Source organism: Numenius arquata, chromosome 1 (assembly GCF_964106895.1).
Source record: "Numenius arquata chromosome 1, bNumArq3.hap1.1, whole genome shotgun sequence".
In the NCBI taxonomy this organism is placed as follows: Eukaryota; Metazoa; Chordata; class Aves; order Charadriiformes; family Scolopacidae; genus Numenius; species Numenius arquata.
The window spans coordinates 69,490,674-69,517,672 of NC_133576.1; the positions used below are offsets into that span (position 1 = coordinate 69,490,674).

Consider the following 26,999-nt stretch of genomic DNA (forward strand, 5'->3'; position numbering starts at 1 on the left):
GCAGACTGCACCTTATGGATAAGCTTGCCAAATATTTATATTATTATGGCTGTACCTCATAATGAATAGGTGCTTTTAAATCTACTGTGAGGAAAGCTGTAGAGAAACGAAGATCTAAAATAAACAATGAATAACCCATTTCTAAATGCATAATGGCATATCCCAAGCCCCATCCATCAAAGTTGTAGCAGGACATCTAGGCAAGATACAGCATTCCCTCTCTAGAATCTAAGATCTGACTGTTCTTACTAAGTGCATATAATTAAAAAACAAAATTCAACAGCAGCAAAAAAAAATTAAAATATCAACGTGAACTTTGGAAACCCAGCCATGTCATGCATTAGTTTTTCCATACATTACAAAAAGTCACTGCCATCTTCCCCTGAGAATTTAACATTTTTGCAGAATATGAAAATACCTGAAAGCACTGTAGACTACTTTTGCCTGCTAATATGGATTAAAATTATTTTCTTTCACAAAAGACTTTGGGACTTCTATCCCAAAGGTACTGAAACATATTGATATAGGATAATGAGAACACTAGATAGTTTTACTTTTAATTAAGGTCAGACTTAGCTAGGTCTCTAGGAGTGGATTCAAACACAGCCAAAATAAAACCCAAATAGTCAAAAATACAGCTAAAATTCTTTTACCATCCCAATCTTGGCTTTTATAAAGAATACACAAACCATTATGTTTGCAAACCACAGCCTACAAATATAGGGAAGTAAAACTCATAAATGAATACATTGCCTGGAAGAGAGTTAATTGCTTCAAAAAGAAGAAAATTCAGAATAGACCTACAAAATGCTTAACAGATTTCTTTCTCCCTCCCACCTCCTAAAATGAGAAAAAGTCATTACTGTCCTACACTGTCTCATTTTACTTGCTTTTATTCTGTTTGCATTCCATTCAAAACTACTCTTCTGACTCTCAAAGCCATCTCTTGAGTGGAGTCAGTGCTCATCATCTGTGTTTGCTTTGTTTTCATAGCACAGAAGTCAACTGACTTTTTCAAAGTTCACCTTCAAAGTGATTTAGATTCTTCTTCTCTGTCTGCTACTTTAATTACTCATTCTGCTCAGCTGGTTTCTATGTTGTCTCTGTTCCCTTCTCAAAATTCTCAGCAGCTGGAGTTATTACTCTTTCATTTATGCTGTCTCATCTATCCAGACATCCCCCCACCTATGAAAAGTTGAGATATGTTTTATTTGTAATTCAACTTCATTTTTCTCTTTATATTAAAAATAAACTATGTTTAAAAAATGAAGTGTATTGAAGTATAGAAATTATTATAGATACAAAAAGAAGTAGTATTCTAATGAGCTGGTCCTAATACAGTCACACGGCTATGGAATACTATATTCTGTGGCCTTATCAATAGTTTTGTGAGAGCAACAGATAACCCCTAAGTGCAGCTAACTGCAGTATGGTTTTAAGCGTTCACTATGCCAACAGTTGTCTCCCATCAGCACCTCTGTATGTTACCATACACTCAAGCTCAATCTCTATACTCTTGACGTGAAATCTTATTCACTGTAACTGTACAGTCAGCAACTTGCTGCTTTTGCTATTTTTTTCTCCGGTGCCTCTGTGCATTAACACAGATATATTCCTTGGTAACTCAGTAACAGCCATATCACTACTGTATAACCATACATGTAAACTGGCTTGAACCCACCTTGCTGCATCTTCTTCTAGAAGAAGCTTCACAAATTGCCTAGGGATGTGCAGCGACAGGATGCTCTCAGCCATCTGCTCCAAGATTCTCAAGTGGTTTCCATCAGTGGTTGGGAAGCGATACATTCGGCAAATGGCGCCACCAAACACTGAAGAATTAAAATCATGTTATTTAGGCATAAGGTTTGAATTAAAAGTGTACAAAGTCCCTCCTTTTAGAAAGTAAATGGCTTTGATTCACTAATGTGCTGTAACACACTGCTGTAAAGATTGGGTTGAACCAGGCATCAAAGTCTAGCTTTCCAATTCTGCAATGACGGTTCTTCCAATGTTTGCAGGAAGAGCCTCCAAACGACTAAAACACTGGTAAGGAAATTAAATACATATTCAACTTTTTTAATACCTTTTTGTTTGTTTGTTTTGTGCATTTTCCTCTCATACAATCATTTGCAGGAAATCTAACCTTCAATAATTTTTTTTTTTTAAAGCAACTGCTTTTCTCTGTCCCTCCCATAGCCCCACAATGATTGCTTAGGAACAGACTAGCAAATTGCATGGAAAATTTTATACTACAGTCAACTTCATGACAAAAGTTTACTTCTGCTGTTTTCACTGTACAAAATAGTGCATATGATAAAATAATTTATTCTTGTATGACCCTCAAAGGGCTGTTCAGTCAGCAGCCTGTTCCTATTCAAATGAAACATCTGCCTAAATGCCCTGGGGCCAAAGGCAGACAGCAGGAGATTAGCTTTTACTGATGCCTAAAGCCTACTTGTTACAGCCCACAGCAGCTTACCAGATTTCAGTAGTGCATCTTTCCGTAATGAAGCATATTTAGATCTGATTCCTAAAGATTCTGTTAAACTTTCATCAACTGGCAACACAGTCTAAACAAAAACAAAAAACACAAAAAGTAAAGAATAAAACCTCACTCCCAGGGCACTATGCAGTGATGATCCTATGATACAGACTTCAACATAATGCATGGTTAAAATAAATATTTCTAATATGTTTACTGTGGACAAAAAATACTGCAGGCTGAAATAATAAATCCACTTAAACTCTCCAACGTAAGCATTCCTACTTACTTCTACTGCACAGTTCAAAATTCTGTAAACATATTTATCCAGCCCTTCAACTACTTTATGTTAGCATGGCTCCAGAGTCCTTAAAGGTACTGCACCAATATGTGGCAGCTACAAGTCTGGCTGGATACTAAATTATACTAATCCACATTGTGACTGTGATACACAGATATGAGTGCAATTATCACCAGGCTATTCAGAACATAAGCTTTACATAATTAAGCATATGTCTAGGCTGAGAAAGCACTATAAATATCTGCTCTCAGACAAATATTTAGGGACCAGGAAAAAAAAAAAAAATAAAAAATCCAGTATTCAAGTAACGTTCAGTTTTATTAAAATCTTTTAAGTTGCCTGTAAAAATTCTGGAAATTCCCTGAGCATCCCCATTTGCTGAGTGCAACCTTCAAATTCACAATGTTAACTGGAATACCACATCTCTGTGAAACTGGTCATCAATGCACCAAGAGCACCAACATACAGTACCACAAGCCTATTCTGATGAAGGGCATGAGCACCTGAAGCTAAAACTTACTCACTGCAAACTAAAATTTTCCCGACGAGTTTTAACCTCAAAAATCAGCACCAAGAGTTCTACAAAATACAAAACCGCTTCGTTACCATTAGGCTGCTCTTTACAGTATTTTGAAATTGTAAAGCGCTACTAAATATCAAGATGCACAGGAAAGTTGACAGCAGATATCAACCTAGCTTATTTCAATGCTGGCAATAAATCTGCATTTTTCTGAATTTGATACAATGTTCATACTCACCCTTCCATTAATTGTATCGGGTGACCTTGTCACTGGAGGTCTTTCATCAGTTTTTTCCTCCATTTGCCATCCAATAACCGTAATGTTACCTACACGGTCACTTTCAGCCGACCTGCAACAAATACTCTGCGTTGAGATTTTTTTGGAGGTGGACCTGTTTATCAACAAGGGAACACTTATAAAAGACTATTAATCTTCAAAATTAATGAACATTTAAAATAGGAAGCTTTTCAACTTCCTTTTACATATTTTTATAATGAGTTACTCCAACAGGAAAATGCTCCCCTCATTCTGCAGGGATGCTGTACAGACCTCCTAATTGAAGGCAACCTAAAACTATGCCTGTGTTTCAACACTTCCGTAAAACCAGAAAGAGTTCAGATTTTACAATTAGCCTGTTGTAGGCAAAACCATCTTAAATTGCAGGCATTAACAGGGAGCAGATAATTGGACATACATCCACACATGCATGTGCCTGTGTGTGTGAATGTCTGAAACCGAACTTTCTAACTCACAGTCCATAGCCTGCTACTTCCTAGCTGCAACTGGTACAGCTGCAACTGATAAGTTTTGATTATGCATGGACGAAACAGAAGTAGCGCATCCCAAATCTTCCACTTAATAGGGAAGTCAGTCAAGGCCACCAGTTAGGAAGCTGATCACATCTTGTCCTTCTGCAGATAGACTATTTAGATTGGGAAAAATGGGGGCCTGATATTTCAGAAAGAAAAGCCGATGCTAAAAAGAAGGATTCTGAAAAGTGGTGTAGGAAGAAGAAGGTGAGGATTCTCAATGGTGGAAAGATCCTTGATGTGAGGAAGATCCTGAGATCAGGAAGCTGCATGGAAACAAACGCCAGAGATCCCCAGGGACCTGGCCACTAACAGCTGAGACAGGTCACTAACAGCTGAGCAGTTGCACAGCACAAACTGACACAACTTTCTGTCCCACCTTCCCAGACCAGTAGCCATCTCCCTGCTGGGGAGGGAAGCCGAGACCATATGAACATGACTGAGGGGGAAGTGAGTAAGTCAGAGACAGAGAATCAAGTGAGGTAAAAGCTCTAATCTTACTGGTTTTTAAATACACACCAGTACCCAGATCTACCACAGCTGTCCTTTTTTTCTGCCCCACCCATGACACACAGTAATTTTGGCAGAGACTTTTTTGTTATTATTTTAAGATAGATTCTAAATGGTATTTTAAGATTGTTGTTTACATGTAAAGATATGCTGGGACAACTAAGACAAAAATAAAGTCTCTGGAACAGACAATACTGGGGAGGCAAAAGAAATAAGCACACAAGATGACTATAAGAATAGGTTTAAGTATGCAAATCATGCAACATGTTTATAGACATTACTCAGCATCCATCTTACACATCTGACAGGTTACGTGACAATCAGAAGACATGTATGTATTCACACACAATTGATAATCAGAATATACTTGATATCAAAACAAGAGAGTTTAATAAAGTCCATTTTCAACTTAGTCATGGAAGAATAAACCTCACAGAATAATCATGTCTAACACAGAACAATGAAACTCCTGTCATCCTCCTCTTCTTCATCTCCCTCAAAACACCCTCATCTTCACACTTATGATAAATTAAGACTACCTTACCCATCATCAATGTCAATCTTTTGGTGCCTTTTGTGATTCATTTCCCTCATCTGCTCTCCCCTGTTAAATCATGTAAATTTTTTCTTTACAATGCACTGTGGAAAAGCTGGAAACCTTACCCATCTCTTCTCTTAGCATGAAAAGCTTTGCCCATGTTTTGTTAGTTGTGTCTGGGCTAAGAAATTTCTGCGAGTTTATCATAGTGACTGTTTCCAGTGCTGATTATACTGATACCAATACAATTTTCCTCAGTCTCTCCGATTATGCTTACCCCCTTCAACTGACTTGCCCGTGCCTTCTCTAACAGGGTTGCCTGTCCTACTTTCAATACATACTACTACAGTGTGTATTTACATATCAGAGCTCTCTCCTTAATCTCACTTTGCTTTCTTCATTCTTCCCCAACCCTCTACTTAACTTTGTTTCACAGTGGCATTCAAGAGTGTGGTTTGATTCCTATGATTAGACCTTATGGACTGGCATTAGAGTCACATCCTCTTTTTCATTCCCTCCTGAGTCACGTTCCTTCCACTAAAGTTTCTAATAAGAATTAAACTAGGAAATTACAATCAATTTTGCTGTAATGGGACTCCTTCTATTCCTAGTGCATTATATTGATAAATACGCGATTTAGCAACAGATCACTATTTAGCAACAGATAGGTGGTGAAATAATAAATAAAACCTAGATTTATCTAAGCCAAAGTATTCCAAATAGCTAAGATAACCCCATTTCAATGGGTTCCATTCTCCCCATCACAGGCTCCTTATACATCAGCACAGTTAAAAATACCCTATTTTGTCACTTCACGGACAAATATGCCGAGGTGATAGGATGAAATACACAAAAATTAAATAGGCCTTGGCAATACTTTCTTGACGTGTAGAACTAGAACCAATGTCCAACACTATTCACCACTTTGGAAAGGTCTTGTTCTACATGTTTTAATTATCACACAATATAAAATATTTTTTCTTTAACAGTGGCCTGGAACTAAAAAACCAACCAACCTAAAGGGTTTCACCACATCTCACAGACAGTTTTCATCACATCTTAAGCATGCTTTCAAGAGTTGAGAATTAATTCCTGAATGGAGGAGAATATTACAAACCTTAGTGTTAAGTGCAACCTGTGATTCTTCTCCTGAAGAAGTTCTTTTACAGTGAACATCCCAGAACCCAACAAATACATCTGAAAGAAGATGAGTACCAGAATTTTAATTATTTACCTTTACAATGAACAAAGGCTTTGTCCACAGCACTTAAGCCCAAAATACAATTATTATGCACAGAAGTCTGAGAACAAAAATATAATTACATATGCCCGTACATAACTAATTAAAACCCTTTAAAATTTAATAAATTTGGTAATTTATCAAAAATACTTTTTCTAGTGGAGGACAACAAGCATTTTCTTTCACTAGGATTTGAGTGGAAGCACCCTTAATATATACAAGCGTAAACCCAGCAACACAGGAACACTGAAAGCAATGACTGAAAGGGGCTCAAACTGACTAGGTCAACACTTCAAAGTCCCTCCTGACCCAAACTTGGCTCCTCCTGAAGAGCTTGCCTCCTCTGGAGATATTCCTTTTTCTCCAGAGCCTCCCCATGAAGCACCATACAGAGAGGGACAGTTCTACTGCCCCTGAGAAAGCCATGGAAAACCAGACAGTACTCTGGGCAACAGTATGAGAATAAATGGCCTAAGCTGCCCACAGATCCAAGCAGTTACATAGGAAGGCTGGTGCTTAAACATTTTTCAGTAAGGAAACAAATCTTATCCCTGAACAAAATCACTAAGGTATCAGGGCAGGGCGATTTCTGGAATTTCGCAGCTCTGTTGAAAAGGACTGTTTCATTATGGGCCAAATAGGCCCAAAATTTTGGCACAGGTTAGAGGCCTCAGTTAGGAGTGTTGGATCCCATTCATTATCTAGTTCAGTAAAGAGATCCACAACATAAGAGAACAAGTGACAGAACCTCTTAATTTAAGTCAGCAGTTCCCAAACCTGATGCAGACAAGCCTTGTTTGAGAAAATTGGCAATGCTCCCCACTGTGCCAAGTTCATCTCACAGCATTTCTGTACCTCCTTCCCTTACCCATCTTGCCTTCTCTGGGATCAGTGCTGCTACCCCTTTGCTTTCTTCCACAAGTTACTAGTTTTATCTCCTTGCCTCGTTTCCTTGCTCCACACTGACTGGGCAGGCAACAGAATAAAGAAAACTTACTGTTCCCTGAGATCTATCTTTGACATCATATACGGAGAGTTTGATTTGTGTCATCTGATTGATAAGAGAGTCTTGGAAAAAGGCAATGCTGCTTAGAAAGATAGGATTACTTGTTCCCTGTAATCACAAACAAAAAATGCAAAAATTAATGCAAGGTGATATTTGTTAGGGAGAAATGTTTCCTGTGTGAGCTTCAATTTTAAATCTACTCCAGGAGTACCTCTCCACTTACCTCAATAATTTCTGTCTGTGCATGCTTCGTCCAGAATGCCTGAGGAGGTGTAGTTACACTCACTGCTACAAAACTATTTGGTTTTCGATCTAGCGATGGAGTTAGCAGCTCACTGCAAGCTTTAGGTATGCAACAGAGAAATAAATTTAGATTCAGGATCTTTTCCATATTGCTGTAAGACTACGTTTTTATAAAAGCATATTATATACCCTGAGAAATGAAGCCATGAAGGGTCTAATACTCACTCTACCACCACTCTATAAAGGTAGACATCACTCACCTTTGTGCATGCAAACAGTAAACGTGCAATCAGACCAGTCTGGCTCCAAGCTGTAGAGCTGTAATTTAAACTTGTTCACTACAAACACCTGCCTATCCACTCCCCCGGCACAGCTCATTAGAACAGCGTACATGCATAGGTTTTCCTCTGGGAATCTCACAAGCACGGCTGCATTTGATTTGAAGTCACACTCTATTAAGCCCATTACCAAACAGCATTTTGCCATGGAGAACCAACAGAAGTGCTTGAACATCAATCAAACAGCACTACTATGAGGAGAACTAGCTTGTAATTGTAAAAGGACAGCAATTTATTTCTTCTAAAATGTTATTGTGAGTTTAACTGCTGAGAAGGGACTACGGTGAGTAGGAAACAACTACCACAAATTTCAGTGAGTGACTCTACACAATTACATTAAACTTCAGAGCCAAATTCTGTGTAGCTAGATACAAGTAACTACAGTGTCATCTGACTCTGCTTCAGCTAGATGCAGAAAGTTAATTTTGAAATTTACCTGGGCAAGCAAAATGTTTGTGTAGTGTACACTAAACAGCTTTGCAGTTCTAGATATTTAAATATTTTCAGATGAATTAAAAAGTACCTTATTCAGCTTTGAGGAGTTCTTGTTAAGATTATTATTCATAACACAATTACATACATCTGATAAAATTTTCTAACTTTTTATTTCAAACATACTGTTAAGCACACAACCTTCCCAACATTAGTCCACTATTAAGACAAGAAAACCATGCTGCAGTTGAAAATGTGGACTGAATTTTCATGAAGAAAATATTTTTCATTTATTCTTCAAGTGAGGTGAGTCAATGCACAAGCTTTTTGTCCAAATTTAACCATCTCAGGAAATAGGTCACTTTTGCATCTCATATTATCACTTGACAGCAAAGACCACAGGAAAGAAGGTATATGTAATAATTAGTAACTTAGAAAATATTCTGTCCTAAAATGGTATTTCCAGCAGATCTTCAGTTTGCTTGAAGACCTGAATTGCTGATATACTGAGATTGAAGACAGTTTCACTCTATCTTCACGTAAAAAAAATAAACATTTTAAAATAACACTCACATAGCAAATATTTAATATTTTATAGGACAGATGTTTTAATTACAGACTTTTAAAAACATAACAAAATCAAACTGCTGGCTGCTTATCAAAAGATATTGTACAGGCAGCAAGAAAACTTTACCACATCTCCATAAAAATTGAAGCAAAGTTTCAGTCCTTACTATGTGAAAGGCACTTCAAAATCAACAATAAAAAACCCACACACATACTCAGTAGCATGTATCATCAAAATCAGCATAAAAATCACTAAGCCTACCTAAACTGAACTCTAAAATAGGCTCATCTGGATCCTGAATGTTTCCTGTAAATCAGAAAAATTAACACAAGATTAGCCAAACATTGCTGTCATGTGAGTCCTTTCCTGAAGTTGCACTCACACAGAGAAAGAAATTAAATTTTACAGAAAAAAATAATATTTTTAATTTAAGGATCCATGACTGGTATTTAAAATATTTATTAGCTGACATTTGGTCTCTAAAAATGATTTGAAAAACCTGAGATGATCTCATTGTATAAAACATGTTAAAATATGTAAAACTATGCAAGATTATATGAAGTATGGGAATACAAAATGCCAAATCTCAGTAGAAAACAACAGGATTAAAGCCACTTAGTGTCTGAGCCACTATTAACTCCAAATTATTCAATCAGATATATCTCCTCTGTGATCAGTGAACAGGGAGAAGTTTGAAAGTATCTGTCTCTCTCACTAATCAAAGAAAAGCCTCTGTGGGTTACAATCCTAATTTACCCACCATTAAAGATGAGAGAGATAATTCTCAGGTCCCTGAACTCTCTTGAAAATTTTATACAATGTCAAACAAGGAGGTTGCCAAGACTCTTCCTAGACCTTGACATTCTTTTGTTGTTTTCTTCCCCTGTTGCTTATTTTTGACTGATAAATATAACTGCACAAAATGTAGCTTAATTTTTTTTCTTCCCTCTCCGATTTTAATGTTTTGTCTATTTTAAAAATGGTAAGTTTAAGATTTTTTTAACTCTTTAGTATAATTCCTTTATCTCATTCTCTCCAGGTAATCAGACACATCTAAATCTTCTAGCAATTAAACAAAAAAAACCCAATATTAGTGCAAGGTAGATTCTGAAAGTAGCAATACAGCAATAGCCGACATGAAGGTACATACCTGCTAGAGAAAGGCCTACCATGTCAGAGGTGACATCAATGGTGGAGGCCCGTTGCACAGTGCGGGATTTTGCACCATGGCGGGGACTGTGTTCTCTTGCTGTCATTTTGTCATGAAGAAGCCTTCTTCTCTTGCTGCTTGGCTTTACTGATGTTTGTCTTACAGAGTAGCAGAATGCAGCAGGTTGTCTCCAATTGCTATTCCTCTAACATTACCATGCTAAACAATAAAGAGAGCAAAAACATACATCAAAATTTTAGGTCACTATCAGCTACTGTTCTTTTTAACAGCAGCAAACCTACTGTCATAAAATTGCCTCGGGTCATTCAAATAAAACACTCAAAGCAGATGCAATGTGCAATAACTCAATTTGCATGTACATCTGTAGCATTTTACTGCAAATTGTTGAAGACTGTACCACATGCAAGAAAGGCTCTTCTGTCAGAGAATGGAGGTTGAGAGAGACTCGTTAACAGACCAGCTGCTCTTCTCCTTTGTCTGTTATTAAACCATCCTTAATGAAGTTTCCTGGTTCTCATAATCCCTGGGGAGCACAAGTAAATTTGTCAGATGGGGACTCTGTCTGCAGAGGTACGACAAGGGCTAAGGACAAAGGGACAACGGGTCGGCAGAAAACAGAACAAAAGGGCAAGAAATGTTGTTAGTGTCAGCACACTGTGTCGTTCCAGGCTTTACTGCTACGAGAAAGGGATATTGAAAACTATAAATAAAACCCACTGGGTCAGAGTGAGGCTGAAATTCTGGGAGGATGATGTAAAAAAAAAAAAAGGCAAAAGGGATGCCTGCTGCTGTGTCACATGGCAGTGTCTGTGTTTTTCCTTCACTTTATCAGTGAAGTGAACTTTAACCCTACACTTTATCAGTCTACAGAAATCCATGACAGTTGTTCTTACCCTTGCTGCCTATAAAGTGAAATGTTACGGTAGGAAAGAAACACACAGCTTACAGAAAATTTGGTTATGTTGTTAAATGTGCTGCTTTTGGTTCGACTGGTAAATTTGAATGTTCCTTCTGTCAGCCACATTAGCACTGCAGTTATTGAACTTCTATATTTGTTTTATGCTATTATGAAGGCCTTCAAAGGAACATTCAACCTGCTTAACTTAAGTCTCTGAATTTAACTAGTCAGCATCTCCCTCTGGAGGATTTCAAAAGAATCTCCCTCTCTCCACAGGGAACTCAAACATCTTCTTAACTAGCACTGGTTCACTGGACATCGAAAATTCAGAGGCAAGTTAAACATCTAAGACAACTGAATTGAACACAACCCTGGCAATCTACATGAGCTTAGGAATGAAATTTTAAATGGGGAGCTCATTCTAGGGAAGGAATTTAGGCCGTGTCTACCAGATGGGCCAGTCTGTTGCTACTTAGAACTAATAATTTGTCTTAGTGATTCAGGTCAGGTTTATACACTGTAATGTCATAAGCCAATTCCAAATAGTAAAAAACAGAATGCTTGAGTGGAAGAAGCAGAATTTGAGAGCTCTGAACATCCTATCCCCAAAAGCTTTGAAACTCAATGACAGCGTACAAAACAACACCCTGTTTATAGATACAAATTATGACAGCCAAAAATTAGGCAGTTTTCCAATTCATACAGAATCACAGAGTAGTTGAGTTTGGAAGGAATCTCTGGAGTTCATCGAATCCAACCCCCCTCTTCAAAAGCAGGGTCATCTAGAGCAAATTGCTCAGGACTGTGTCCAGTTGGTTTTGGACAAAAGTTGACCTCTCTGGCTAACCTGGTTGTTCCAAAGTTTGAAAAGCATGGGGGTTTTTTCCTTCCTTTTTTTTTTTTTTTTAAATATTTTTTTTTATTTTTAATGTTTAAGTGATTAACTGGCTAGTGAAACACCAGTATTTCTTATATAGTACTGAATGTCTTCAGATTTTGTCAAATAAAACTTCTATCAAAATTCTTTGCCAATTTCCAAGCCTTTCCATTCTATTTTCTTCCCCTTCTTTCAGCAATAGGTTTTCCTTGTTTTATTCTTTACGTAACATGATGTTTAATGGTTTGTAAGTCCATTAAACCTAAATGTCTAATGAAACAGAACACCTCCAAAATGCACTTGCAGAGAATTAGACAGGATGCTATAGTCCCTTCCCCGAAATCCTACAAATACCTTATTAGAGAATAACTAACATGTTCACATAGGTACAGGTCAGACAGTAGTTAGGTTAAAGAGCCCAGTTGTTTTTCAGATAAAATCTCTGTAGCTGCTGACATCCCTAAAAAGGGTCAATCCTTAAGGAGTTAAAATAGGGACAGGTATTTTCTTTGCTTTTTAAATATTTCCATTTAAATATTACTCAGTGTAATAATTTTCCAAGTCTCTCTTAAGTTCTCAACTATTCATTTAAATTGCAATATTAATTTCTCACCTAATGATGCATTTTTAATTTACTGGCACTAATCATACTTACAGAGGGCTCTTTTCCTCATGTATGGAGGGATTTTGCATATCGTAACGTCAGTTAAGTCCACATCTGAAAAATTAACAAAATAATCAGCATGAATAATCAACCTTTTTACACAGCACAAATCACAACCAACAGGCAGGTATCATTCCCAGATTAACTGTAAATTTAACTTCTGATTACTAGCTCTCACAATAAAGTTTTCTGAAACTAGAAAAAGAGTATCATCCTCTGCTGGACCTCACCCAGCACTAGTCATAGCAATAGCCAGTCAGAGCAGGAGCACAAAGAAATCAGCTTATGCTGAAAAGGACTGACTTCAGGTCAGCATTTAGTGAGTGGGTAGAATAGCTGTAAGAAACATGCTAACGTGTTTACTGAAAGGTCTGGTGCTATAAAGAAAAAGGAATGTGTATGATATGTTTAGTATGAGACAGCATTTGTTACTACGCTTGCTTTTCTATAGTTACACTTTCACAATCTTGCTGTTTGGAAGTTATAACTGCCACTGTCAGGAGAAAAAAAATCCTGTGTCAAAACACAGAATTTCAAAGGATCAGGATGTAGGGCTCTTTCTCCACTGGGTGCAATTGCTATGTGAGGTAGGCTTCTACGAACAGCTAGCAATAAGCAAAAGTGACTTATTTTTAAATCTACATGTTAACTGAAGGTTTGTATTTGCTAGTGGTACCATATCATTCAAGTACAGTTGCCTTTTAAGACCTCCCACGCATGCCATACTACAATAAAAGAGATGGGAAAGTCCAGTCTGAGCTTTTTGATTTAATTGCCAGCCCTACCAATTACCTCAGACTGCTTAAGAACATAGGTATGAGCTCTTAACGCTTATGGAAAGGGTTTTATCTCATCTGAACTGCATAGGAGGCAGGTATCTGATCTCAACTCACTGCCCAGGTTCTCTGTATAGTCAATGGTGAGATACAGGCAGTTCCAGAGAATGAGTCACCATTTTCCAAGGTAGGTGGGATGAATCACCCCATGAAGATACCTTTCTCTCTCTCTCTCTCTCTAATTATAGAAAGAATTTACAAGACTGGCTTAGACCTGATGCTGCAGCTGGGCAAACTGGATCCCTCCTACAGTTGTGCTAGCTCAGGCAGGGATGACTTCCCTCTATTCACTGCATAGCCTGACAGACCTAAATGACAGCTGCTCTGATCACTCTCTTGAATTACAACCACTTCAATCATTACAACTTTACGATCATGTTTTTGATAGAAATCAATGGAGGTATGATTCCTACCAAATTAAACCACCAGATAGTTTCATTAGATGCTATAAAAGGCTGGTACCACTCCTGCAGCCAGCAATCCCAGAAAGACCAATCTTTCAGCAATTCCAGCATCCCATCTCCAAAAGTTGTTTCAAAGAAGACACAATGAGCTTTAATGACCATGCTTCAGGATCTGAGGTGAAGTTCTGGATCAACCCTATCACTCATGGCTGCAGAAGCCACCCAAGTGCAGAACATAAGCTGACAGGACAGCAGCTCGCAGCGAAAACCTGATAAGACTGACACTGAGTAAGAGCTATTTTTTTTTTAGCCTCACAAGTACTTCACTTTTCTTTGTCATTTAATGAATGTCCTGAATCTCACACAGATCACAACAATTGGAAAACTCAGAGCCATGGGCTTGACACCTTGAGTCAGATTCTTTCTTCCAGTCAAACTCATGGGGGTGGCAACACAGACTAAGCCTAGTGCAGATCCACTGGTTGACAAAAGAGTTTCATTCCCCTTTAGTTACCCCATGACCTAGGACATCCCACTTACCATGGCCCTTCGTAAGGCAAAAGAAAGTAAGTAGTGCCAGCATCCACTTTTGCCTCTGACTGAAATGACCTCCCCACCAAGAATGTGCTTGGCAGGTGCTAGTCCATCAGCTCCACAAAGAGCACATATTTCCCCCTTCTCAGCGTGCCCCTTAAGTCTAGGTTTCCCTCACAAGCTGGTTCAATATTCCCCTCTCCCACTGACCAGAATCTTGATTACCAAGGACAAAAAAGTAAGTTTTCCCTGAAGAGTCTTCTTGTCACTCTCTGAAGCCCTCATCAGAATTCTGAGCAAGTGAGTGACCTGGGCATGTTGAACTGGGCATGTTTAGTTTGGAGGAGGCTGAGGGGAGACCTCATTGCCCTCTACAACTACCTGAAAGGAGGCTGTAGAGAGGTGGGTGCTGGCCTCTTCTCCCAAGTGAATAATGACAGGACCAGAAGACCAGACGGTCTGAAGTTGCAGCACTGGAGGTTTAGATTAGATATTAGGAAGAATTACTTTACTGAGAGGGTGGTCAGGCACTGGAACAGCCTGCCCAGGGAGGTGGTGGAGTCACCAACCCTGGAGGTATTCAAGAAACATATAGACGTGGCACTTCAGGGCATGCTCTAGTGCCTGAGATTGTTGGGTTGGGTGTTTTGTTTTGTGGTTTTTTTGGTGTTTGGGTTTGGTTTTTTGGTTTGTTTTTTTTTTGTGTGTGTGTATGGTTGGACTCAACTATCTCAAAGGTCCCTTCCAACCACGAAGATTCTGTGATTCTGTGACCTCATCAAGAGCAGGGAAAAGTCTTCCACAATAAAACAAAACACAAGATATAATGAATGTATTTGTGCACCGTGGAAAACCCCAAATGCAACCTTTCAGTGATATTTAGATAAAAGGCCATTTCAGCAGCAGAAAGTAGCTTTCTTTCTCTTTGCTTTTCTGTCCACCCTCTCCCACTTAGTCCCACTTAGTTATAGAGAAATCTGTAAGTTGCAAACTTCTTGACCCTTCCCCGCTATGAACTTCAGCAAACTCAATTAATCTAAAAACCTAATTTTATCTCTTTAACATATTTGAGTACTTTTAATAGAAAACTGCAATTTAGGCCAGTTAGTTCTCTGTGCAAATTAAGACTATTTGTCCATATTCACAACTGAAATACAATTAGCATTCTACTAACTTAATGAGATATCGTTTTAATTTCACTTGTCATCGCAACACTTCTATTTCTTCATTACTCCTTCTTTGAGCACAAAAATATGCACACCCGCAGGTGGCAGTGAGCATTTGTAACACACATTTGCTAACTAAAAAAGAAAAAGCGCAGCTCTGTTTCACTTTTCAGAACAACTTTTATCAAGTTAAGTACAGCACAATGGCATGGAAAATGATAAGTCTTGCTACAGAGCAGTCCAACCCTGTCAGCCACCCACATTGTTTTACCAACAGAAACTGAAACAGCCTACAAATGGTCTTTACCCTAAATTAATCTTTACTCTCTTCACAAGAAACGTGCTGGGTACACCATGAAGTTTCCTGTACACGGGATGACTTCTCTCCTCATCAGCCAGGGTTCTCACACTATCTATACAGACATGGAAAAGCCCATAAGAACAGGGGTCATATTTTCTGTTGAGAAGTTTGGACTAGAAACACATTTCTGCATTTGATGGTCCTTTCGACACCCTCCCAAAGCCTGCCTCTTCTAAAGCTGTCTTTCATCATAATCACGCTGCTCACAATGCAGAAACAACATTGCTCTAACTGGAAAAAAACAGAGATTAACCCCCTCTCTGAGCTGCTCCTGATGCAGGAAAGGGTGGGGTAGGTGAACAGAGGTAAAAAAAAAAAACCACAAAACCACCCTAACAGTTTATGATCTGAAATGGAGATGAACCAGGAACACCTTAACATTTGCTAAAGATTTCATACTGCTGTTGTTTACAGACAGATGGTAGGAAAATACCCTCCAACATACAGGCAATGAGAGACGGGAACCACAGAAGACACAGAGGGATAAAAGCACTGAAACTAGACCTGTAATCGGAAGTTTTGGTCAAGCCTGGATTACAACAAAAAGTCTTGGGAACTACGTGGTCTATCTGCCTATAATACTCATCCACTTCACAGACTAATGGAGCACTAATTAAAGCTAGTGTATTCTGGTCAAAACAACCCAGGAATCACAGGCTACTGCTAGCATTGTCTTCTATGTGTTTGATGGGATCCCACATTCTGCTCTGAAACCACTGAGCTTCACCTGTACAATGGGACCGCGCTCCAGGGTCACAGTATAAACATTTGTTTACTTTCCTGACACTACATTTTCCCACATGGAAGGGATGCTTTGTTAGGTCACAGGCACACCAGGAAAATCTCCCAAGCACTCTTCATTTTTACATGGCATTGCTCTGACTTGGCCTGATTCCTACGCTTACTGTTTAACACATTTGTATAAATTAAAAATACATAGCAGCATCTGAGGACAAATAAGAAATGCGTGAATTCTTTCTCTAACATACATGTTTTCAGTAAGACATAACTAATTGACTCAGGAAATGAAACAATGTGAAGTATTTAGAAAATTTAAAATAAATGCTAGTGTGGGAGTAAAATTCCACAAAGGCTATTACCAGGATTTAGGCAGCGTAGCAAAACTGGAGTCTTATGCTATTAATACAAATCTGCTGATGCATATTTCTCCATCAACATTTGTTTTGTACTCCCGAACTGTGTTTTGTGTGTGTATTTCTGATCCACGTATCTTGTTTTTCCTACACAGTGCATGCCTAGACTATGCCTAATGGCCACGATACAGGTTGTCTTTTTAAATGAAATAATTCTTTTTTGGTTCCAGATATCTGATTCCTTTGTGCTGGAAATAAATTCTTCTTCCTGGAATATAAAATTATTTGTTTGCCCTGATTTTTCTAAATCAATGGGAGAGAGGGCTGTTGTGGGCCAAGATGCTGACTGCAAGGCTCTTTCCTGGATTCCTTTTGGGAGTCATGCAAACAAGTGATGGGATGCTGGCAGTTTGGAAGCACAAGCATTCAACTCCACAGAGGCCAACAACAGTCTACGCTTCCCACCATTGCTCCCATTTTAACACCTCAGTGGGACAGCTGTCCCAGTGAAAGGAATGGGCAACGAGGATGATTAGGGTAACGAGGGTGATTCAAGGATTGGAGCATCTCCCTTATGAAGAAAGGCTGAGAGAGCTGGGACTCTTTAGCCTGGAGAAGAGAAGGCTGAGGGGAGACCTTATCAATGCTTATAAGTATCTGAAGGGTGGGTTGAAGGAGGAGGGAGCCAGACTCTTTTCAGTGGTTGCCAGTGACAGGACGAGGGGCAACGGGCACAAGTTGGAACATAGGAGGTTCCACTCAAATATGAGAAGAAACTTCTTTACGGTGAGGGTGACAGAGCCCTGGAACAGGCTGCCCAGGGAGGTTGTGGAGTCCCCTTCTTTGGAGATTTTCAAGACCCACCTGGATGCAGTCCTGAGTAACATGCTCTGACATGCTCTGGGCAATCCTGCTTCGGCAGGGGAGTTGGACTAGATGATCTTTATAGTCCCTTCCAACTCTAAAAAATTCAGTGAAATTCAGTGAAATTCAGTGAATCCTTTCTCATGCCAATCCTATCCTGTTAACTGTGGGTTAGGAGTAAGATCACCCTGTAAGATATAACAGGGCGGGGAGGGGTGTGTGGTGTGTGCTGCTTCAGTGTCTTGACAGTTTCTGGATATTTTCATTGACAATCTGTTTAGACAGCATGCAGACCCCACTTTGCTGGCCGTGTCAAAGACTTCAAACTCATCCAGAAAACCCTGACCAGATTCCTAGGATCTGGGTTAAAGCCCCACAACATTTGGTTTGCTTTCTTTCCCAAGTTGTGAGGAGAAACTATGGAGTTTCACACAGGGTTCTCCACCAGCCAGATAAAGTCAGATGTGAGCTGACATGACAGCCAAAAAGGAGTAGGGCTGGTAGGCTTCAGGAAGGATGGATTGCTGAGCTGCTTCTCAAGAAGTAGTAGAACTCAAGACTAAACGGAGCAAAATATATTGCTCATCAGTTGTCAGCCATTAGCTATGCCTCAAGACAGACACTGAAAGAAGAGATAAACCTGTTTCTGAGTGGGCCTTGAGCAAGATGCAACCTTTATATATTCAAAAATGCTTATACATTCAGAAATTATTCAGGAGTACAAGCACTGGGAAAAAGAGGAGACTCCGGGATGACTAAAGGGGCCGTATTATTCTGTGTTTGCATTGCCCAATGCAGCAGGCACACTCTGAATATGCACATGTGCTATCCCAGTTCCTCCCTGTGCCCCATACCTCCCTCCCACGTGCACACACAAATACATACACATCTTCCCAACCCTTCACAGCAGCTGTATTCTGATCAAGGCCAACGAGAAGAGGAAGTGGGAAATTAAGTGACAAGAGTCTGAGATACACTAATTTTTCCAAGCTTTTCTGCTATAGGCAAGGAACTGCTGCAAACACCTCTCTTTCAGAAAAGAAAGCCACAATTTCATTTCCCAACAAAGCCAGAAAACATCAAAAAGTACTTTTTCAGATGTCTCAGAATGTCACCATCTGCCCATTGCAAGTCACAAGGAAGAACACTCTGACACTCTTCAAAAAAACGAGGCTAAGGCAGTAACTTCAGAGAAACCGACATTTCTACACTTCAGCATCAATAACAATAGTTTATCTTTAGTGACTGTGCTGACGAGAATTATCAGCAGTAGACAGCACATCTAGAATTCAGGTAAGAAAAAGGAAACAGGAAGATGTAAGCAAGGCCCAGTGAAATTGTCCATAGAAAGCTGTAATTGTACCAGGAAAATAATTAACCCTGCTGGCCAACATATCCGCTTATGTGTTACCTGGATTTGAACAGAAGGTACACTTCACATTTGCAAAAAGCAAAGTCCACATCACGTATAAATGGAACTGTTGCTAATAGGATCTGCCAATACCATTCACTATATGAATTCTTAACTTGTAGCAGAGCTACTGAAACACAAACATGTGGGAAAGATTACATGTATTGACAGACTTGGGTCACTTTAAAGCATAGTGGAAAAATATTTGGAATATGTCGAAACTTGTCATATTTGGTTGCTAAGTTTAGAAGGCCTAAATCAGTAGAACAAAACTGGAATAAATAGAGTACGTGACCTATAAAAAAATAGATCATAAGTGGCTTGCATGTCTTTGAAGTGACCTCATAAGAGGAAATCACACCAAATATCACTGAAATTTTTCTATGAGTTTGATTAGAAATCATTCTCTGATGTAAGATCAGCAGGTTCCTATTAGAATATCAGATTTCAACAATTGTCTCCTACTTGTGAAAATTCCCCTGAGGTTTCCCAGCTTTGATTATCAGTGTGAAATACTATATTCTTTGCTGAGATGTGATTGAACAAAGGATCTATTACAGAAAATAAATGTCTTGTAGTGGATATTATGATGCTAGCTGTAAGACAGAAAGCCCAAAGATAAAATAAAGTTTGGAAAGAGTAGCTAAAGGTTACTACTACTGTGATTGGTTTAATGTGTAAAATAAGCGAACATACGAACAGCCATGGGCAAATAAAAATGTTGCAGATACTTACTTAGAAGGTTCACATCTCCTCACTTCAACGTATTACTGATTAAAGTAGTCTGTTCAGACAGAGGAGGTAGCAAGTACATGTGTAGCCGCAGTATGCACTGTGCAATACTTTATTGTGCTATAAAAACATTATTTTCTTTCACTCTCATCTACTAACAGACCAAGCGTAATAAACATTTCAGTCCGAAATTCAGACGAAAATTAATACTCCTATAGGGTATGGCCACTGATTTCTGGAGTCCAGGGCTTTTAAAAACAATTTTCAAATAATTGTAACCTCAATCTACTGGTTTTCAACAACTAGTACTGATCAATCTTTAGAACTGACGTACTTTAGTGGGCTTCAAAAGTTTATTTTAAAAAATGACTGCAGCAGGGATGGTAACAACAACCACAAAAAGATATAAATGCTATGCAAGGACAAAGGGCATATATTAGTGCTGAGTTCCTTGCAGCACAAAGTGTTCAAAAATATGAGCTTAAATGTCAGAGTTTTGACAATTCTCCAAGCACTAACATGCCTTACAAAACTGGTGTGTTACTACAGGCCAAGTTTATCTGAACTTCACTTTTTTTAAAAGCAAATTTCGCATGGATACAGAAAAGCCTGCAAATATGAAGGATGCATCCCAAATTACTTTCCGTTCTTGGAGTTCATGACTAACTCACTCTCATGACTGATATATTTGACTCAATTTTTACATGCTGAAGGCAAGCAACAGTGACATCGGCTTCTCCTGCTAATTCTTGGTGCCTCCCACTACACCTTATCAGAAATTCATAAGCGTGCTGCCTACTTCAGTAGTCAAACCTCCAAGGCAAGGCAGCAGAGATTATGTTTCTGCCCACAGCTACCTGTCCTGCCTTCAGGCCCAGATGAGAACAGGTACCTGTGCTTCAGCCACACAAGTATAGAGCCCACCATCTCATGAAGGCCCCTTTCAGCAACAGGTTAAACTTAAAATACTGAACTGCATCTCAGTATCGGCACAAGTTCCTACATCCTCTGTCTCTGCTAGAGAGGCAATACCTTCCGGCTAAAGGGTGGGACGAAAAGTTGGATGTTACAGTCTGGATCAGAGCAAAAGGTTAATCAAGCCTGGAGTCCTCTCTGACAGCAGGCAACCCAAGAGACAAACAGTATAATGAGCAGTATTGGTATTTTGTGGCATCTCCAGGTTTGCACTCCCAGATTCAACTGACAAGTATCCTAGGAACTTTCTGAGCTGGGTATCACACCCAGACCTCCATATTTAACAGTTGGTGGTAACACGATAGCTAATACATTACCAGAGTTCATTGTTGGCCCTTGCAGCACTGTTACCCTGTAGCTCTGTAATACCATATTACCATCACTAGGGACTGGCCATAAGCCTTGTAGGGGGGCTTGCAAACCCGGATGACTTAGGCTTTTCAGGCTTGCTTTGTCTGAACTTATCTTGACCTGCCTGCAACTTTATTTTAGCCTGCAATTAAACTTGATTTAGTTGTAACAACAATTTTTCCAACTGCCCAGATGCCTGTGGCAAATTTGTTTTTACTTTTGTTTATCTTTGCATGGTACCACCATCCCTTTAAAATTCCAACACAATGATGTAGTGTAGAAATATACAGGCTTGGTATGATAGCAGAGGACTTGAGAAGTGGAGACACAGGATGGAGAGGAGTATGAACGCAGGATAAAAAGAGATAGGGTACAAAGTTGATGCCTGGAGACACTGTGGACAGCTCACTTGCAGACAGCTCACCCATGGTCACTTAAAGAACTGCAGACTTGAGGCTGGACAAAACTAGTTTTAGAGGTAATAAACAGAACAAAGAAATAGTATCTAACATGTATGTAAGGTACCACATATTGTAAATTCCAATGTAATGTGGAACTGCAGACCAAAGAAGAAAGACTGAAGTTTAAAAGCTTGATGGCAAACATAAAAATGACCCCAAGTGGATACTAGAGTGAAAAAGAAGAAACTATCAACATAAGCATCATGTTCCTCCCATCAGCATCTGAAGTCCTTTAGATGCTGGTAACTGCTGAAACACCTCCACATCCCCAGTACCAGAATGAATTCACCTTAGGACCCAGAGGAGGATTACAGCAGTATAAAGAGGTAGACACTTTGTAAGTTCAATGATTTTAATTATATTGTTATTTATTGAGACTTTCCCCTGTACAGAAGTATTCCTTCTTTTTCTGTAATTATTAGATCTGAACAAGCTTCTGGATTAGACTGTAAACACTTTAATTATAATAACAACAACAACTTCTTGCCTTTAGATATGTGTTTCATCTTTGCCCATAAAAAAAGATTTTAAGTGTAACAGCACAGATGTGGAATTTAGTGCCACCCTTCACTGTTTACTTGTACTAGCAGATGCTGTTGTCATCTAGTGTTTTAGGAAAGAAATTTTTGAACAGTTGGAAGCACTAATTTTACTGTTTCCAGCTTTTTAAGGTCATGCAGATCTCATCTCTACAGCTTCATTTTGAGAGTTTTTATAGACTGAAGATGCAAGAATGAGAGTTAGACATAACATTTTCAGGACAGTTTGTGATCACTGGGATAACGTCTATGCTCCAAGCACAATCTATTTGCTCCCACTGAAAACATGAAATGATCATCTGCCCACAGTGATATCACTGTGAATCACAGACATCACTGTAATGTATCTTCGTCAAATAATTTTAAAACAGTAAATGTCATAAATCTAAACTTTTTAACTGTTTGAAGTGAAACAAGCTAGAAGTATGACAAAATGAAATAAGACATTATTAAACTCTTATACCAATAGTTTTCAACCTTTTCTCATTTGAAAACTCCCTGAAAATTTTCCACTGGAAGAACCCTTTGGTACAAGCTAATTTAAAGCTACTGATCGTAGGCTTGCTTTCCTCAGTCACTTCCCACCAACTTATTTGCATAGTTCATGGACAATTTAAAACCACCAACTTAAACATTATAAGAACCAAATAGTTATGATTGTCAAGACTATTTTTTTTTCATTTTACATTGTTTCCATCTGCTCATAACTACACAAATTATTCACCTAACATTCTAAATTCTTCCATGTTTGGTCTCAATTTAGAAGTAAATTTGTATTCGGAAAGTGTGAGCTAAAGCCTTTCTGGGCATTTTCCAGTTCTGAAGAGGGAAAGTCTAATAATAACTTGTTTATCCAATTAAGAAAAAAAAAAAGTAATCTTTTGCAACAAAGAAAATAAAAACAAATTGAAAGTGAAAATCTACATGGCGAAAAGTTCTTTATGAGGTATACACTTACAAAAAAAAAAAAAAAACCAAACAGGCAATTTGCTAACCCAAATAAAAGTGAGTTAAAGAAAAATCAGAGCCTGGCATTACCATGGGGAATGAAGCCAGGGACCACTGGTTGACATGCAGGAGACTGGCACTCAATCCAATCCCTAGAGATCTTTTAATACTGAAGCAATAACAGTGTCAAATCCCTATGAAAATTCAGGCTACTAAAGGATGATGCAGAAACAGTGGTATTAGCCTGCATTCAACAAGCACTTTGTTAACTCTTCCATTCTGAACAGCTCTGTGGCTAAGTATCTGAGGGATGGCTCTGTGGTAATACACACACAGATTTTAAGAACTTCACAGACAACCAAAATCCAACCAGCTACCAAATCACATCCTTATCTTGGCTATGAAGTTATCCAAGTGCTAGACAACCTCAGGTATGCAGCCCCTTTATTGGTTCACACTAAGGAGTATGAAAGCCACAAAAATACTGTTCTCTACACTTCTGCTGTACTACAAGTTTTTATGTAACCTAAGCCCCACAAGTAACTTAGCTAATTTAAATGATTGATATTGTAAACTCCAATCTTACAAACAGATGAATGTTTTCAGAGATCCAGAGGGGGTAAGAAGGTATAGAACTTTGACTGTGCAGCCAGGTAGAAGGTGAAAAAGTTAACATTTATTAACATTTCCCTTTCTAAAATATGACCACTATACAAATGGACAGTTTTGCTTGCAGTTAAACTGTCATAAAAGCAAACATAATGAAACTGCAGCTATATCTGCCTTTTACAACTGTAGGTAAAATTACATTGCCTGGGAGTGGACAATGGTGGCATCCAAATAACTACTGTTGAAACATACTCTGTTTTCCTCCCCAAGTCACTCCTGCATAAGCAAGAACAGAGTTTGCAAACACTTATCCAAATGGAATTTCCTAATGTGATCTGTCATATTGTAAAAGGACTCTTTAATCTGCCAGAATTACAGATCAGACTGCAGGAGTCAATAGTGAAAGACATGCTATGAATTTTTCCTCAGTTCTGGGAAAGCCATGACCATGTGGTAATTGCTGTGTCTCTTTTTCAGGCACCTCTACAACCACAATCTTTTCAGCTCTCATGTTCAGATTTCACTAATATGAAAACCGACCTCAGGAAATAAGATATCTTACTCCTTTTCTGCTCTATGATTTCAAAGCCAAAATATTAAGTTAAATATGCCAGTGCCATCTCTGTAGTGATGGATGCAGCTGGACATAGAAAGGATCTTTCCTATTCTGTGAGGCTCCTATTAAGCATACTGATTTTGTCTAGTCTAATGAAAGATGTTTTGTAATGGATGCCAAACACTTACTGGTGCTTCTGCAGAAGGGAAAAAAGGACAGTTTTTAAACAAGACCAAGAAGAGTAGCTCCAGATGACTAGAGTTGCACTAGAAAATTAAAAACTGCTTTTACTTTAAGATCTGAAGAAATATCATGATAATCTTTTTGTCTGCGCTTGCCTCTTCCCTTCATTGCATAGCAAGATATCCAAGCTCTCAACTACAGACAATCTCAAGTACTAACAAGTGCATTTCTCCATAAAACTGAATAAATATCAACAAACATATATGGTAAAATACAGTCACTTAAAACCACTCATACCCAATGCTCTGGGTGTCTGGTTTGTCCATGGGGATCCATAACCACTGGTCCCCAAGTCACTTTTTCTCCCAGCTGTGCTTTCTTGAAAAACCAGTCCACAAGTACTTTTTCTTTCCATTTTTCCTCCTTCTGCATCAACTACTATCTGAAAGCACTCCCAACTTTCATTCTCAGAGAAATAAAAGACTGTGTGGCAGGGTTATTTGACTTTATAACTATTACTTAACCCATCAAAGCAAACGGGTCAACACACATAACTGATTGTTTGTCTGAGGATAAAATGCACCAACAGGCACCATACAAAACAAAGCTGATTTGTCATACTTACGAATCCAAAATAGAAAAGGCTTTTCTTCCTGTTATAGTATATGGATTTCAAAGCTGATTCATAGAGAAATACCAGGAAAACAAACCAGAGAATATAAAAGTTTGCAATTCAGAAATGAAATGCTACCTTTCAAGCTATTACTAAGTGCTACATATGTCTGAAATGTTTACAAAAAACATTCTTTCAGAATTTCTCTTCAACAGCCATTCAAGTATACCGTTTCATCCTTGAACTTGCAAAGAACTCATCTGTTTAAGAGTACATCAGTTAACCTAGAATATTTTGTGTTATCTCCTACCTTATTGTTCAAGAGATTAAAAGTCCCCCCAAACTCCATTTTCTGTTTTTACTTAGCTCCTATTTATATAGCCTAATAAAAGCAGTGATAACTTTTTTTTTCACTAACAATAAGAACATGAGAATCACTTATATTGATAAATAACTGCAATTGTATGCTAAGCTTAAACCTTCATAGACTGGCACTTGAAAATACTCATAGCTCTTCTGATAAATGTTGAAAAAACATCACAGAAAAATCCAGAGAACCAAATTAAACTTTTATTTATTTATTTTATTTATATTAATCTTTATTCCCATTACCAACAGATTATTACTGTTATGTTCCAGTCACTAATTTGACACACTTTCATCTTGGTTTTTACCAGTCTTCTTTCCTAACACTGTTAGTTTATTTCTGTAAGGAAGGTGTTCATTTTTTTCCTTTCCTAAAGGTTATTCATTTTCTTCATAAAATAGTCATAGAGTTCCTGTATTAGCCTGGGCTTATGCACCAAAATAAACAGAATACAGGGAATCCCAGTTATTTAAGGAATCATAGAATCATAGAATCATAGAATGGCTAGAGTTGGAAAGGACCTTAAAGATCATCTAGTTCCAACCCCCCTGCCATGGGCAGGGACACCTCTCACTAGAGCAGGTTGCTCAAAGCCCCATCCAGCCTGGCCTTGAACACTTCCAGGGATGGGGCATCCACAACTTCCCTGGGCAACCTGTTCCAGTGCCTCACCACCCTCACTGTAAAGAATTTCTTTCTTCCAATCTAAATCTCCCCTCTTCCAATTTAAAACCATTGCCCCTTGTCCTGTCACCACTCTTCCTGACAAAGAGTCCCTCTTCAGCTCTTCTGTAGGCTCCCTTCAGGTATTGATAGGCTGTTATAAGGTCTCCCCGGAGCCTTCTCTTCTCCAGGCTGAACAACCCCAGCTCTCTCAGTCTGTCTTCATAGGAGAGGTGCTCCATCCCTCTGATCATCCTCGTGGCCCTCCGCTGGACCCGTTCCAACAGGTCCATGTCCTTCCTGTGTTGAGGACTCCAAAGCTGGACACAGTACTCCAGGAGGGGTCTCACGAGCGCAGAGTAGAGGGGCAGAATCACCTCGCGAGACCTGCTGGCCACACTTCTCCTGATGCAGCCCAGGACACGGTTGGCTCTCTGGGCTGCCAGTGCACACTGCCTGCTCATGTTGAGCTTCTCATCCATAAGCACTCCCAAGTCCTTCTCCTCGGGGCTGCTCTCCAGCCATTCTCCACCCAACTTGTATTTGTGCCTGGGGTTGCCACGTCCCAGGTGCAGGACCCTGCACTTGGCTTGGTTGAACTTCATGCAATTTGCACGAGCCCACCTCTCCAGCCTGTCTAGGTCCCTCTGGATGGCATCCCTTCCCTCCAGCGTGTCAACTGCGCCACCGAGCTTGGTGTCATCAGCAAACTTGCTGAGGGTGCACTCTATCCC

At 39.0% G+C, this 26,999-nt stretch overlaps 1 protein-coding gene across 2 annotated transcripts in view; it reads right to left on the reverse strand.

The window, feature by feature from the left end:
• Positions 1-26,999, reverse strand: part of INPP4A (inositol polyphosphate-4-phosphatase type I A) — a 133,288-nt gene that overhangs the window by 44,371 nt on the left and 61,918 nt on the right. For both annotated transcript variants that reach the window (XM_074149348.1, XM_074149356.1), the window contains 9 exons: positions 12,590-12,652; positions 10,139-10,357; positions 9,250-9,294; positions 7,631-7,749; positions 7,399-7,515; positions 6,279-6,358; positions 3,542-3,653; positions 2,480-2,570; positions 1,682-1,829 (listed from right to left, as the gene is read on the reverse strand). In XM_074149348.1, coding sequence (XP_074005449.1) covers positions 1,682-1,829; positions 2,480-2,570; positions 3,542-3,653; positions 6,279-6,358; positions 7,399-7,515; positions 7,631-7,749; positions 9,250-9,294; positions 10,139-10,244 — 818 coding nt within the window. In that variant the 5' untranslated portion in view covers positions 10,245-10,357; positions 12,590-12,652. The remainder of the gene's footprint in view (positions 1-1,681; positions 1,830-2,479; positions 2,571-3,541; positions 3,654-6,278; positions 6,359-7,398; positions 7,516-7,630; positions 7,750-9,249; positions 9,295-10,138; positions 10,358-12,589; positions 12,653-26,999) is intronic.